The sequence below is a fragment of the Pseudochaenichthys georgianus genome, chromosome 17 (genome assembly GCF_902827115.2).
Source record: "Pseudochaenichthys georgianus chromosome 17, fPseGeo1.2, whole genome shotgun sequence".
NCBI classification, from domain to species: domain Eukaryota; kingdom Metazoa; phylum Chordata; class Actinopteri; order Perciformes; family Channichthyidae; genus Pseudochaenichthys; species Pseudochaenichthys georgianus.
This window is the reverse complement of record NC_047519.1, coordinates 1,415,102-1,431,428: the sequence shown is the minus strand read 5'-3', so window position 1 is coordinate 1,431,428 and position 16,327 is coordinate 1,415,102. Positions and strand designations below refer to the sequence as shown.

The window sequence follows — 16,327 nt, the reverse complement described above, 5'->3', positions numbered from 1 at the left end:
ACGCAGGTTGTGGTTCCGTTTAAATACCGTCACGATATTCTGTGTTTGGCTCACGATCACAGGCTCGCAGGACATCTGGGGGTCAATAAGACGTATGATAGAGTGCTGCGTCAATTTTTTTGGCCAGGGTTGAAACGGGATGTGGTGCAGCACTGCAGGGGGTGTTCAACGTGTCAGGTGGTGGGTAAACCTAATGGGGTCATTCCACCGGCGCCACTCTACCCTATCCCGGCAGTGGGGGAACCTTTTGAGAGGGTTATCATTGATTGTGTAGGTCCACTCCCTAGAACCAAGGCAGGTAATAGCTTTCTTTTGACCATTATGTGTGCCAACACACGGTTTCCGGAAGCAATTCCGCTGAAACGGATAACGGCCAAAACAGTGTCACAGGCCTTGGTGAGGTTTTTCTCCGTTTTTGGTTTGCCTCGCGTGGTACAGTCCGACCAAGGTACGAATTTTTTATCCCGCATCTTCTCGCAGGTTTTAAAGCAGCTGGATATATCGCATAGTTTCTCTAGCCCATATCACCCACAATCCCAGGGGGCTTTGGAAAGGTTCCACTCCACGCTAAAAACAATGCTTCGGGCGTTCTGTCGTGACACGAAGGACGACTGGGATGAAGGGGTTCATTTAATGTTGTTTGCCGCAAGGGAGGTGGTGCAGGAATCTTTGGGATTCAGTCCTGCAGAGCTGGTATTTGCGCATTCGGTTAGGGGACCGCTTAAGCTGCTGAGGGAGAAGTGGTTGGGGGAGAGCGAGCCGAAGAACCTGTTAGACTATGTCTGTGGCTTTAGGGAGAAGCTGAAGAGGGCATGTGAACTAGCGAGGACACATCTGAGTGACACACAGGGGAGGTCCGCCCTGTCCACTCCAAGGTGGAGGCGATACTTGGCTTTCCAGAGCCTGCTACACGTCGGGACCTCCGGTGTTTTCTGGGGATGACGGGGTATTATAGGGGTTTTTGCAGGAACTTCTCAGCGGTAGCTTCTCCCCTCACAGATCTCTTGAGCCCGAAGATCCCATTTCAGTGGACGCCTAGGTGCACTTTTGCGTTTCAGCAATTAAAGTCCATCCTGGTCAGTGCTCCTGTCCTCGCAGCGCCTGTGTTCACAAAGCCTTTCAAGTTGGCTGTGGATGCTAGTGAGCTGGGCGCAGGCGCGGTACTTCTGCAGGACGATGACGGGGGTATAGAACATCCGGTGTCGTATTTTTCTAAAAAGTTTAATATACACCAGCGGCGCTATTCCACAATTGAAAAGGAGGCTTTGGCCTTGATTTTGGCTCTCTCCCATTTCGAGGTGTATGTCGGTTCATCCCAGGTACCGATTAAAATATACACCGACCACAACCCGTTGGTCTTTATAGGCAGGATGCGGAATTCGAACCAGCGGCTAATGCGCTAGAGCCTTTTCCTGCAGGCCTTTGATGTTGACGTGGTTCACGTCAAGGGCAAGGACAATGTGTTGGCTGACGCGCTATCACGGCTGTAGACAGGGTGAGGGGGTGCTATTTATCCTTGAGGTGGTGTGGGGGTTATGGCCGCTGTTTATGTTCATTCCCCCATTTCGCCTTGGGGTTATGGACATAAAGTTGGGTGTGGGGGTGTTATGTGTTTGTGCCCTGATCAGGCGCTCCTAGTGTGATGTGTCATGTCTAGCTGTAGTTTCCTGTTATGGTTTTGTAGTCCTTATCGTTTCTCCTCCAGGTGTACCCATTTGTAATTAACCCAGGTGTGTCTTGTCTCGTCATTACCTCATGTATAAGGATTCTGCTTTCCCCTTTGTCTGTGGCTGATCCTGTCTGTGCAGTACGTGTTCTTGTCTGTCATTACTTTATATTTCCTTTGTCCAACCATGGTGGTAATTATTAATTAAATTCTTCTTTTGACTACTTCGGCTACCGTCTCCTTTATTATGTTGCCTTGACTCGACATTGAGCCTGCTAACAGTCAATGGTTACGTAATAGTCGGGGAGGATAAAAAATAATTTTGGGACGAATTTGGGACGAGAGTTAAAATAAAAATACCCTGCTAACTCTACTACAAACGGCGATGAAAATGAAACCGACTGCACGTTTTGTGTAGCACACAGTTATTAAACCTCCTTGTCAACATAAACACACATGCAAAACATGTAGAAATCCGCAAAATACACACACATGTAGCTACAGCTGTGCCCACGAATTCCTGGCCCGCAAATGTGCGGGTCTAGCTATGTACTGAGTGTGTATTTCGCAGGTTGAGTGATGTACAATGGCATCCCGTGGAGGAATTATGAAATGTTTTACCGTTACATCACAAAAACGCACAGCAGAACCAGACCCTGGAGCGCCGGCCTCTTTATTTACTTACTCCTCTTCATCCCCTATGGGTAATAAGGCTGAGGAGAGAACTCTCCATCGTATTTAGTCCTTAGCAATATGCTGCGCCTCTCCCCATGTAGGGATGGGTACCGAGCCCCGGTATTAAACATACCCCGGGCCGGAATTATTAAAGACAGAATTATTAAAGACAGACGGTACTGGAGACATTTAAAAAATATATGTCATATGTATTATTGCTACATACACATTATATCGCAGTTTTAGTTTCACCAACTCCGTTTCTAATATGCAAGACTACAACATGCGTCTATGATGTATTTTCGAGCTTTCCAATCCAGACGAGATCTCTCTCTCCCGTCTGTGTGCGAGGGGGCGGGGCCGTTTGTAAAGGTCTCCTGACTGTGTTACAGACTGTCATCCTGGTTAGTGGTTACTCTGGGTTCTGTCTTCAGGACAGTGTTGGATTGTTTGTTAATTGGATGGGACTTGATTGGATTCAATATTAGAGTAATTTTCTTGTTTGTGTGTTTGTTTAAATATATTTGGCCTTTGTTTATGTGATTGAATGATTTACTCAAATAAAAAGGTTGATGAATTATCATCTAATGATTTGTATGATGTTTTATTTATGTTAAAGGTCACTTTGAATGATTTTAACTAATGATAATGTAGAAAAACTAACATTTTTAAACTCGGGATGGTCCACATTAATTTCGGGACGGTTCCGGGAGGATGGGGAACAAAGTTAGTCGAGAGCCCTGGTAACAGCCAGATGCAATGTTTGCAAGGCGGAGGTTCCGTGTGGTGGAAAGAACAGAGCTACGTTCAACACGACCAATCTAATACACCACCTGAGAAACAAACACCAACAACAACACGACGAGTACACAGCGGCCACTCAGGTAACGGCACTGAAACAACCGACACTTTCAGAGACTTTTAAAAGGAAAGAGAAACTGCCTCAGAACAGTGAAAAGGCCAAAACAATAACAGCCAAGATAGCTGAATTCATCATGTTGGATGACCAGCCGTTATCTCTTACCTTTTTTTTCTTTTAATGCATTGCATAAAGATCGGATCGGGAAAAATCGGTATCGGCAGATTGTCAAAATCAAATGATCGGAATCGGATCGGGAGCAAAAAAAGGTGATCGGACATCCCTACTTTTCTTCATTTAAAGCGATAAAAACTCTCGATCTTCTCTCAAATTATTTATTTTTTTGGACGCCCTCGGCTCGAGTTTAGGGCGTTCTGAGCTGAATAAGAGCGTCAAATGATGGCAAGACGCCCCCCTGGTGGAAACGCTGCCGAACGGCTCCCCCTCTCTATGACGAACAAAGTAGTTAGTTTGAGAGCTAGCTAACTTGCCACATGGAACATTACAGTGTATGTTATTGACAAATTATTCGATTAATTTGGTACATTTGTGGATTATTACTGTTACAATGTTGGCATTTGGCAATCCTTCTGCTGCTATATCACAACAAGTATTCATGCACACAAGCTGATTATTTAACTGTAGATTATGACAGACCATTTCACATTTACTGACGAATCCATTTTAATGAATTTTTCTAATCCTGACTGACAAGAATTGTTGGTTTGAAATAGAAGCATTGCCTGGAGGGTTTGTTGTGGAGAGGATCATCCTGTTTATGACATGGCGGCCTGCCAGTGATCATCACATACAGTAAGTTCAGTCTGCCTACTGACAGTGTACAGCAGATTTATTATTATGTTATGAGTTTACTCTACAGGTAAACACCAAGTCCCGAGTGTGACGGTAATAAAATGTAGCGCAGGATTCTCAGAGGTTGTTTCTCAATCTCGAGTACGCTTGCTTGGTAGCACATGTCTTCCGAGTGTCTTGCTTCAGAAGCGAGGCAAGAATACTTCCTGGCATTCGGAAAACAAAGAGTGGAACAGGCTAGCAAGTGTGCTTCATATGAGAGGCCTCGCCTTACATTTTCCGAACGAAAATATGAAGAGGAATATCGAACATTTAAAGAGGACTGGGAACTCGAGTTTTTCTTCGTCTCCACCGGTTCGGGAAAATGCATCTGACAACGTCATTTCACAATTTAAAAGGTCCAATTTGCAGCGCCATCACGACACAAAACACCCGAAGTTCAGTACCGACTTTCCGAAAGGTGGAGAGTTGAGGGCGGAAAAGCTGGCGAGACTCAAACAGAACCGAACTGCTCAAATAAACGTATTCCACACTAATACGAGTGAAAGAGCGACAGAGGCATCCTGTGATGATCAGTAAACATGCTGTCTGTTATCTGTTGTTATGGGCAGTCAGCAATGTGTGTTTTGTGGTTGCAGTGAAAATAATAAATCACAGTTATTGCACTGTACATTATGCTTTTCATTCCTTAGTAACATATTACTATTATCCATATTCTCAAATGCATAATGGTTTCAGGGAGGAAAGGAGCGTTTTTGGATTGTGGCTCTTGCAAAAATATTTTTTCGTCAATGTGGCTCCTGATTAGGACAAGGTTGAGTACCACTGCTCTAGGGGGTCCAGGGGCATGCCCCCCGGTAAGATTTTATTTTTTATTTTGGAGTTAAATGCATCAATCTGGTGCATTTTGAGGGGAAAATAAAGAGACTAGATCTATGGAAACACCTATATTAAACAGAACTGTATACATTTCAATAATCATAAAATCATGGCCATAACCAATAACATACCCTTTCCAATATGAAAAAAACACTGAAACTTGTTTATTAATTTATTTTTGGTTCATTTATAGTTGTGAGTGTGTCTGTGCTCCTGAATCAGCCTCTCCTGTCTCCCTCCTCTCCCCCCTGCTCCTCTTTGAGGCAGCAGCAAAGACTAGTTTTCTCTCAACAAGTTTTAAAATTGTATCTTACCATTTTTCACCTAGTTAACTTTTTATTTATTTATTCATATTTTACTAATCACATTACATTTCATTTAGCTGACGCTTTTATCCAAAGCGACTTATAATGACAGGGACATTCTCCCTGGAGTAACTAAGGGCTAAATGCCTTACTCAAGGGCACACTAGTGGTGGTGTTCCTGGCGGGATTTGAACTCACAGCCTTCCGATCTTCAGCCCACCTCACTATCCATTAGACCAGGGGTTCCCAACCTTGTGAAATGAAAATTATACATTTCTTTCTTTTTATGCCTTTAATACTAACTTGAATTTTTATTAAAATTAATTAATCAATTATTTTTTATATTTTATTGTAATGTAGAGACAAGTAGGGATGCACGTCCGATATTAGGAATTATGACGTCATCCCGATAAACCCGATACCAGTATTAATAGCCCCGATGTGTGTGGGTGGATTGGGATGAGGGGCGCTTGTTTTTCACTCGGCTCCTCCCGTTTTGCCAGTACTGTGGTTTAGGAAGAAGGGAGTTATTCACAAATCCAGTGCTCTCTAATACTTCGAACCTGATCAGTCACCTGAAACATCGCCATCGCTACGATGGTGTGTTAAAAGCGTACGAAGACAATAATACAATACAAAGTGTGTGTGTGTGTGTGTGTGTGTGTGTGTGTGTGTGTGTGTGTGTGTGTGTGTGTGTGTGTGTGTGTGTGTGTGTGTGTGTGTGTGTGTGTGTGTGTGTGTGTGTGTGTGTGTGTGTGTGTGTGTGTGTGTGTGTGTGTGTGTGTGTGTGTGTGTGTGTGTGTGTGTGTGTGTGTGTGAGTGTGTGTGTGTGCTAGCGCGTTGGAGCTATGTGCAACTCAAGGCATATGCTCGAACCGGAGCTGCCTGGACGCTGCAATCATGTTGTGCACTATCCGTGCTGAGTGTGCTGACTTTTCGTACAATGTCCCACTGTCTGGCTTCCTGCATAAAGTCAAGTGCTTGGCACAGTTGTGGCGAAATGTCGCTCCTCTGTTTTCATTTAAACAGCTCCTTATATCCGTTAGCGCAGCTAGCTAGCACCAGATGCTAACAACAACAATGCACGTAAGGTCTCTCTCTCGCTCGCTCGGGCCACACATACACGCACCCTCCCGGTCCTCCAGATGGCCAGTCGGTGCCTGCCGGTGAGCGTGGAAGTGTGGTCTGCCACAAGCGGGCGGCAGGAGTGGGGCTGTCAGCATCAGCTTGTAGATGGTACTTTAAACTCGATGCGCTCTGAAACTACGGGGCGGCCAAGGAAAAAAAATACATAATCGTGTTAAAATAATTAGTGGTGTAAATCTTTTTTTATTATCGGTTATCGGTATCGGTCTTGAGAAGCAGGAAGTTATCGGTATCGGTTTCAAAAACCCAATACCGTGCATCCCTAGAGACAAGGCTTTAGTGACAATCATGTATTGCCTTACAGGTTGGGAACCACTGCATTAGACCAATCACTACCCTCTCAAATGGAAATATGTGTTTACATAAATGGTGACCACACCGTTTGAGACCCACTGAGAACTTAGACTAAGTTAACTTTCTAAACACTCAGAGAGTCCTTTACCTCACCTGAGCTGAGGTTATCCCGAGCTTGAATGACACACAGAGACCAATCAAGGGCTTTGATTTATGATCTGTATGACAGTGGCCATGTCGGCAGGCCACATCATGTGGACAGGCAGTCACCCTGTGTGAGGCAGGCCACTTAACAGGCCAGAAGGAGGCGAGATCAGAGCAAGAGAGTGAGGGATCATTGTCCACAAGTTAATCGATCGCAGATGGCGTTGCGGGCACGGACGAATACAAAAATTATTATTAAAAAAAAAAATTATTAAAAAAAGAAAAACCTAAATGGGTCCCGAATTTACGGAGCCCCGAAAGGGACATGGAAAAAAAAAAAAAAGAGAGAGACAAAAAAAAATAAAGTCAGGATAACGGATTCGTTTCTCGTGCGCACGAGAAACGAATCCGTTATCCTGACTTTATTTTTTTGAGAAAGTTACCGATGCACCAAGGAGGAAGTGGAACACGAGACAACCATTTAATTGCAGACTTTTATGTTTACGTGGGGAAATGACTTAATTGTATGGACATTTCGGCCAGGGGTGTAGAGCTATTGGTTGGCACCGGATTGGCAAAAAACAGGAGAGTCTGTAAACCAGTCTGCTTTGATCTATGAATTAATGTCCGTGACTCTCAGAGTACCTGCTGCCCGCAGCTGTCACACACACAGACACACACACACACACACACACACACACACACGCACACACACACACACACAGCCAGTGGCGGACTGGCCATCGGGACGTTCGGGACGAATCCCATTGGGCCGGTACCGAAGTGGGCCGCCCGTTGACAGTTTACGTGGGCTGGGCTGGGTGCGAGTCCCGGGCTGATTTGTAGTCCCAGTCCGCCCATCATGTATAGCTGTTCAATGAAGGTAAACACAGTGTAGGCGGTGCGTAAAAGCTCTTTGAGCGCTGGTGCTGCTCTTCTCTGAGTTACACGTCCCGCTGCCTCCTGGAGTGACCACACACCCCTGGCCGAAATGTCCTTAAAGTGAAGTCTAAGTACGATATATATCTCAAATAATGTATGCACTGTCATTTCCCCACGTAAACATAACAGTCTGCAATTAAATGGTTGTGTCCTGTGCGCTTCACTTCCTCCTTGGCGCACCGGTAACTTTCTCAAAAATAAAAAGTACGAGATACTTTCTGGTGACCATGAGAAACTTTCTCGTGCTCACCCGAAACTTTCTCGTGCGCACGAGTTAGTATCTCGTGCGCACCAGAAAGTATCTCGTGCGCACGAGTTACTATCTTGTGCGCACGAGATACGAACTCGTTATCCTGACTTTTTTTTTCTCCCTCTGTTTTTTTTTTTTTTTTCTTCATGTCCCTTTAGGGGCTCCGTACGAAATATACTTGGGCGGCCGTTAATATACCTGGGCGGCCCGCCCAAGTATAGTCTATGTGTGGGAAACCCTGGAACCGTTACACCCTTAATAAATACTAGGGCTGTCAGTCGATTAAAATATTTAATCGCGATTAATCGCATGATTGTCCATAGTTAATCGCGATTAATCGCAAATTAATCGCACATTTTTTATCTGTTCTAAATGTACCTTAGAGGAATATTTTTCAAGTTTTTAATACTCTTATCAATATATGAGTGGACAAATATGCTTTATGCTGATGTTTATTATCATTTGAACAATGACAAATATTCTCATGAATATTAAACACAACAACCTGGAACCTCTCTCATTCAATACAAATGGTGTGTGTGTGTGTGTGTGTGTGTGTGTGTGTGTGTGCGTGCGTGCGTGCGTGCGTGCGTGTGTGTGTGTGTGTGTGTGTGCGTGTGTGTGTGTGTGTGTGTGTGTGTGTGTGTGGGAGCTATGTGCAACTCAAGGCATATGCTCGAACGGGAGCTGCCTGGATGCTGCAATCATGAGTGTGCTGACTTTTCGTACAATGTCCCACTGTCTGGCTTCCTGCATAAAGTCAAGTGCTCGGTGCAGTTGTGGCGAAATGTCGCTCCTCTGTTTTCATTTAAACAGCTCCTTATATCCGTTAGCGCAGCTAGCTAGCACCAGATGCTAACAACAACAAGCACGTAAGGTCTCTCTCTCGCTCGCTCGGGCCACATTACACACACCCTCCCGGTCCTCCCGATGGCCAGTCGGTGCCTGCCGGTGAGCGTGGAAGTGTGGTCTGCCACAAGCGGGCGGCAGGAGCGGTGCTGTCAGCAGATGGTATTTTAAACTCGATGCGCTCTGAAACTACGGGACGGCCGAGGAAAAAAAATACACATGCGTTAATCGCGTTAAAATAATTAGTGGCGTTAATTTTTTTTTGCGTTAACGCGTTATTAACGCGTTAACTTGACAGCCCTAATAAATACACATCCATGCAATTGGGCTCAACCTTAATTCACTGAAGAGTGTTTAGATATTATTATTTACGTAAATTAAGAAATAATTATAAAGGCTAATGCTAGCAGGTAGGCTATATAGAATAACTTCAGGAAGCCTTATGACAACAGTCTCGCCTCCCTATGATCAGAAATCAGCTATTGCTGATATGTATAATATAATGACATCTATAGTTATGGTTACTGGTGTGGAAATCCCTTTATAGTTCTATCTGCACTTGATGGCTTTTTCTCATCCGTCCACTATTCAATATAACTGTTCCTCTGAGCTTCTCTACATTTCTCAAAATCTCATCATGCTCCCTGACTTTTTGCTGTTCTCCTATATTCTCCTCTTCTTCACTGAAGCCGTCTTTGTTCCTGCCTGTTCTCTCTTCCTCTCTATTTTCTTTAGAAATACCTCACCAAGCTTTCACAATCATCATGTTTACATTAGCCCTCTCTCTCTGCCTCTCTCTCTCACCCTTCCTCTAAAGCTCCTTACACACGAAGTCGATTTTTCGGCGTCGATAGATGTCAGGCCGTCAATGAGCGTCGTGTCGCCCAACTCAGATTGGTGTGTCCGTCGGCTGAAGTCTTTGCGGTGTGTTCCAGTGCGACACATGGCCAAGACGCAGGCGACGTGAGGCGACGCAGGCGACGTGAGGCGACGTGAGGCGACGTGAGGCGACGTGAGGCGACGTGAGGCGACGTGAGGCGACGTGAGGCGACGTTTCGCCGGGACGTGTTCTTTGGTGTCAGTTTGGTTTGAAAGAGGCTTTACACCCATGGTTCATCCCATCTCTCTCTTCTCCTTTTCTAATGTCCTTTCTTTCACAAGGTTTAATTCAATAGTTTCCTTTTCCACCAGATATCTGTGTGATTTTAAACAGATGCTTAAGTTCCCTCATGATATTACAAAGTTTCAATTAATTAATATGTCTGTGTCAAATGAATTGCTCCTCTTCACATCTGCGGTGGCTCATTCTGTCATCCAATCAGAGCTCAGCGTGGTTCACTCATTTTGTTCATCCAACCAGCCTCCAGTCTGACACTATTTTATGATTTTATGATTACATGTATGCTAAAATATCACTGAGTAATTTATCAGGGCAATAGAGAGACATGTATAGAGTAGTAATATATACTTCATATGTTTTCAATAACCAATAGAAGAGTGGTTAAAATGTGAAGATGTACACAGCATGTGTTTGCCTGACATAATTGCCACCATGTTCAACAACATTTTCAGACTATGACTGAACTTTTTTAAACTGACGTTGTCCACAAAGACGTTCCTCTGAGCTTTCACTCAAATCCTGTCAGGATTGTTGCAGATTCCGATAGATTCACTGATATTCTTCATATATTTTGTATTAAATTCCAGTGGAGGGAGAGCTAAATGTAAAAGCAGTGACATTTGGAACAGCTCTATAGTTTACTCACAGTTGAACTTGTTTCCCTTAAACCTGAACACATTCCACATCACCTCACACAGCATCAGAGAGTCCTTTTTGTAATGAGACTAGTGTTGCACGGTGTACCGATACTTGAAAGGTACCGCGATACCCTGCCGTTAAAAACGGTACGATTCCTCCGTTTCATTAGTATCGGTACTTTAAGAATGATGGGGAAAAGTACTCCCGTGAAAAAGCGCCGTTTTAATAAGAGCCGTGTGTGTTCAGCGCTCTGTTTCCACTCCCTGCACTGCAGCTGTGCCTGCAGTCCCGCTCCTCTCAAGCACGCTCTAAGTCCCTCCCCTCTCTCGTGCACGCGGCCACGCGCTAGCTGCCAGAGCATGTGAGAAAACGAGAAGCATGGCTGCAAGTGGGAGTGCAACTGCCGCTGCGCCTCGGCTTGTTGACAAAAAAGACGCCAGAAGTCTGTGAACGGGCCGTTCAGGTGTTCAGAGCAGAGCTCCCTGTCGGAGCAGCAGAGCGTGATGTGCACTGAAAAGTGTTTCTGTCGCAATATTATCGTTGAGCAAACTTAACTAGCAAACTAGCATCACTATCTGCTAACGTTAGCTTTAGCCTTCGTTTTCTATTAGTTGTTTTCATAGGCTATAAACGGAGGTGGTATAAGTATATATCTTGTACTTGAGTAAAAGTAGAAGTACCCAGGTCTTGTACTTGAGTTAAAGTAGAAGTACCAGAATGTAGGAACAATCCTGCAATCAAAATGTTCCCAAATAAAAGTACAAAAGTATTATCATCAAAATATAGTTAAAGTAGCGACAGTAAAAGTAGAAGTACTCAGGTCTTGTACTAGAAGCACCAGAGTGTAGGAATACTCTGTTACAGTAAAAGTACTGAATTCAAAATGTTCCTCAAGTAAAAGTATTAAATTAGCGACAGTAAAAGTAGTCATTGTTTGATTGGTCCATTTCAGAATAATATATATGATATGTTTTATAATGATTGATCATGAAAGTGTTCTCAAAACTGGTGAAGGTGCAGCTAGTCTGAATGCCTTTGTAGACTGCAGGCTAGCTGGTGGATTTACTCCAGGTGGAACTAAAGTCTGATTCAACACTTGGTTATATTTCACATCATTCATCCAGATCTGTGAAGTAACTAAAGGGATTAATACATGTAGTGGAGTAAAAGTACACCATGTACCATGAACTGTAGTGGATTAGAAGTACAAAGTAGCAAAAGAAACATTGAAATACTTAAATAAAGTACAAGTATCTCAAAATTGTACCCAAGTAGTACTTGAGTTTATGGACTTAGTTACTTTACACCAGTGGCTATAAAGATAGAAAGACTAAGCCTTGCACAGAGGCATGAAAATACATTTTCAAAATGCTCAACAGTGCTGCCAAAATGTTAAACTCACTGCTACACAATTAAAATAAATGCTTTTATATATATTTATATTAGATGTGACTCTTTGGCGTTTCTGTTATTATTGACACTGCTGCTTTAGTTGTTCTGGCTGTTAAAATCATCTGTTATTCCTAATTGTAAAGCCGATATTCCGTGGGGTCGGGGGCTCGGATCCTTGTCACCTTTTTCATACCTGATGAGTTTGCATCCCTGATAATATTTAAGACTGTTTCCCTTTTTTTAAGAAAAGTATCGAAAAAGAATCGGAATCGCAATTCTTGACTTGGTATCGGTATCGAAACCAAAATGTTGGTATCGTGACAACACTAAATGAGACAAAGAGCCGATTTGTAACTTCTGTACTATAAAGGAAAAATAGTATTATAGCGAGGCAATGTGATATACAGGATGTCAATTATGATGACTACTGAGGTTTTACCTCATTTCAGATCAAATATTGATTTGTAATAATGACGCACACAATTATTATTTTTGCTCAGCCTCACTCTGCTCTCTTTGTTTTTTCTCTCATTTTGTTTCTATGCTTCCTACTTTCCTCTCCTACTTCCTGTTTCTCTCTCTCTCTCTCTTTAAAAAGCCTGTGTCTCTCTCCATTTCTGTTCCCCCACACAGTAATATGATCTCTTGTATCAGGCAGCCGTGAATCAAACACACAGAGAGAGAAATATAGTAGAAACCTTAGTGGCCCCACCCCCATCTCTCTCTCTCTCTCTCTCTCTCTCTCTCTCTCTCTCTCTCTCTCTCTCTCTCTCTCTCTCTCTCTCTCTCATCTACAACATCCCTACCCCCACCCTCCCCCTTCTCTCTCCCTCTCTACAGTCCCTACCCCCAACCACAGCACACAGCTCTCTCCACATCCCCACTCTGTGTTCCATCTCTCCCTCGTTCTGAAACAAATACACTCTCTGACGAACACAATGCACTGATGTGTGTGTCTGCACAGCATGTTGGACCTGAAAGAGTTGCTGGTGGTACAACATGGTACATACAACATTATTATGATTTAGATCTTACAGATATTGGTGAGATATTCTGTTCATTCCCAATCAGCCCTTATTGAGGTCAGAGGTCACAGTCAGCTACAAAGCTGATGCTGGGCCCTTAACTACACAAGTATTGCTTAAAGTAATGTATACAACACATTATTAGGTCTGCGTCAGGCATCAATTAAATGGTATCGTCAGAATGACACTGGTTCATCTGTAAATCACAATTAAAACAGCTAAATGTGTCTCCAAATATCTATGTTGTGTTTTCAAGATATTTGAAAAAGAAAATCACACAGAAGCACGACTTCAAATCAGAGATGTGCCATAATGAAAACCAACCAACCAATTACTCGACTAAGAAGGGGTCGAGTAAAAGTGTGTGTAACCAGCACATCTGGCTGTTGTTGCTGAGGTAACACACAGTAACAGAAGCCTCAGTGATGCTTTCAGTGTATACTGAAGGCAGAATCACACTGTTAATAATCCACAAGCCACTCACCGCCAGTGACAATGTACTCTGGCAGAGGGAGACGGCAAAAGAGAAGAAAGCGGTCCACAAAGTACTGGAACTTTGAATGGGCCTCAGGTTAGCACTGATTATTAATAACAATTGGCTGAGTGTGGGTCCCACTGTGGGACAGTTATGTTCAATGCAAACGTCAATGTAGAGTTAGCAATGCTTTTTACTTGGACATCACATGATGGGTTTATGATAGCTTTTTGGTTTCTAATATCTTCTTTATTCATGTACTCTGCTCTGATGTGAATTCTGATCAATTCCTCTAGTGTTACTTATGACTGTAGATGTCCACAATTGTACAGGTAAAGAAAGTGGGTTACAAAATACTTTATTTAAAATATAATAAGTGATAAAGTATATTTAAAATGTGTTTGTACTTATCATAGACTTTGATGTATCCATCTATATTAATTACTGAGGGGAAAATGGTTTTAATTGTATTTTCCAACCGGTCGACAACATGAATGCATTTTATAATTCTATGATTGAAGAGTAGTTAATAATGTGTCATTTAGCCTAATAGCTGCACTCATCAGTTGCACCTAGTTAAATAATTAAGCAATTCATCACTGTCAAATGAGTATGGTCCCACTGCTCAAGTGTGTCCAAGGTACCCAGAGACACCTTTGAAAAATCTCTTTTAGATAGATAGATAGATAGATAGATAGATGGATAGATGGATAGATAGATAGATGGATAGATGGATAGATGGATAGATAGATAGATAGATAGATAGATAGATAGATAGATAGATAGATAGATAGATAGATAGATAGATAAATAGATAGATAGATAGATAGATGGATAGATGGATGGATAGATAGATAGATGGATAGATGGATGGATAGATGGATAGATGGATAGATAGATACTCCAATTAACTTAATTAGCACCAATAAGATACAAGAGTCCAGTAAATAAATATATATTCTGATCATACCAAAAGATAACAATGCATGTTCCTCTCATTATTACTTGTTATTCCAACCATGTGCTTGTGCATGTGATTCTGTGCATATTTAATTAACTTTAATTACCAGTGAAGTTTTAATTAAAGGTGTAATTTCATCACTGAGGATTCAAATACAGCCCGTGTATCATCCAGTGAGTGGATGTGATCCAGATAAAAATACTGGTACCTTCAGTACCTTCGTTAATAAGTGGAGCCTAATGAAGCAATGCATTACCACTTAATTGGCATAAGCAGGACAGACGAATACAGAGAGATGAGATAGCTAAGGTAATTAAAATCTTTCAGCTCCAGACAATGGGAAACACAAGTAGCCTGTGCAATTCCTTCATTTTGTGCTTACCTTGTTGGTCCCAAAGGCCGGGTCAGGGTAGGATTGTTGCCCCATCCTGGTGTGGTCTTTCGCTGACAGAGACTGAGGAGGAGGCGGGTAAACTGTTACATCCATGGCTCAAAATACATCCACTTCTCCCGTCTGTGCTCCCTTCGGTTCTCTCTCTTCTTTTATCTATGTGAATGCCTGAACACCTTGACGTTGTTTGATATTTTCTGCGTGTCCCTGAGCGAAAAAAATGAAAAGAAACACGGTTGTTTTTTTAAATAAAAGCAGTTTTCAAGTAGATACGTTAGACTGAACCGAGCATATGGAGTCAGTGGAGTTCCGACAGATGCTCCAGTTGCTGCTGCTGCGATGAGAAAACTTCCCGGTAAAGCCACTTCTTCAATACCTGGCGTTAAAAACAAACTTCGTTGTCGTTTTCCCTTCTTCTATTGTAGCATGTATTGTTTTCGGACAGGGGACGTTGTTGGACCCTGTCTGTCCCGGTTTGGGACTCTCGTTTTCTGATGTTCCTCCGCTGCTGCTGCTGCTGCTGCTGCTACTGCTGCCGCGCGTGTGCTTGGTGCCGAGGTGCCTCGCGGACCAGTCATACAAAGAGCTGCTGCGTCAAGCTAGCAGGAGTAAGCTACAACAAACCCGGAACTACATCTCCTTCAAAAATAAAAGCCCGAGTTTTTAGGCCGGGTAAAGAAACGAGAAATGTGGGCAAAGGATAAAGTGAATGAAACAAAGTTAATGAAACGTTGACGTCTCCTTTCAATAATTCAATGATTTTCAGTCTGGCTTTAGAACACATCATAGCACAGAGACAGCTCTGGTTAAAGTCACAAATGACATTCTAATAGCCTCAGACAAGGGACTTGTCTCTATTCTTGTTTTGCTCGATCTCAGTGCTGCATTTGATACTATCAACCATGATATCCTATTGCAAAGACTAGAGCACTTAGTTGGCATACAGGGAACTGCTTTAGGCTGGTTTAGGTCCTATCTATCTGAACGCTCTCAGTTTGTACGTGTTAACGAATCTTCCACGCAAACCAAAGTTAGCCATGGAGTGCCACAGGGCTCAATGCTCGGACCTATTTTGTTCACATTATATATGCTTCCGTTAGGCAATATTATAAGGAATCATTCTGTAAACTTTCATTGTTATGCGGACGATACTCAACTATATTTATCAATCAAGCCTGATGAAATTAATCATCTAAATAAAATTCAAGACTGCCTTAAGGACTTAAAAACGTGGATGACCTTAAACTTGTTGATGTTAAACACGACCAAAACTGAAGTTATTGTACTTGGCCCGAAGAATCTACGAAACAAATTATCTAAAGACATACTAACTATGGATGGCATTAATTTGGCCTCCAGTGAGACTGTAAGGAATCTTGGTGTTATATTTGATCAGGATTTATCCTTTAACGCCCACATAAAATCAATTTCAAGGACCGCCTACTTCCATCTACGTAACATTGCAAAAATCAGGCATATCTTGCCTCAAAACGATGCAGAGA

The 16,327-nt window shown here is 42.8% G+C and overlaps 1 protein-coding gene across 1 annotated transcript in view; it reads right to left on the bottom strand.

The window, feature by feature from the left end:
* The window catches only part of tox (thymocyte selection-associated high mobility group box), a 101,956-nt gene extending 86,598 nt beyond the window's left edge, over nt 1–15,358 (bottom strand). Inside the window, exon 1 of the mRNA XM_034103607.1 lies at nt 14,817–15,358. Coding sequence (XP_033959498.1) covers nt 14,817–14,921 — 105 coding nt within the window. The 5' untranslated portion in view covers nt 14,922–15,358. The remainder of the gene's footprint in view (nt 1–14,816) is intronic.
* Nucleotides 15,359–16,327: the final 969 nt, after the last annotated feature.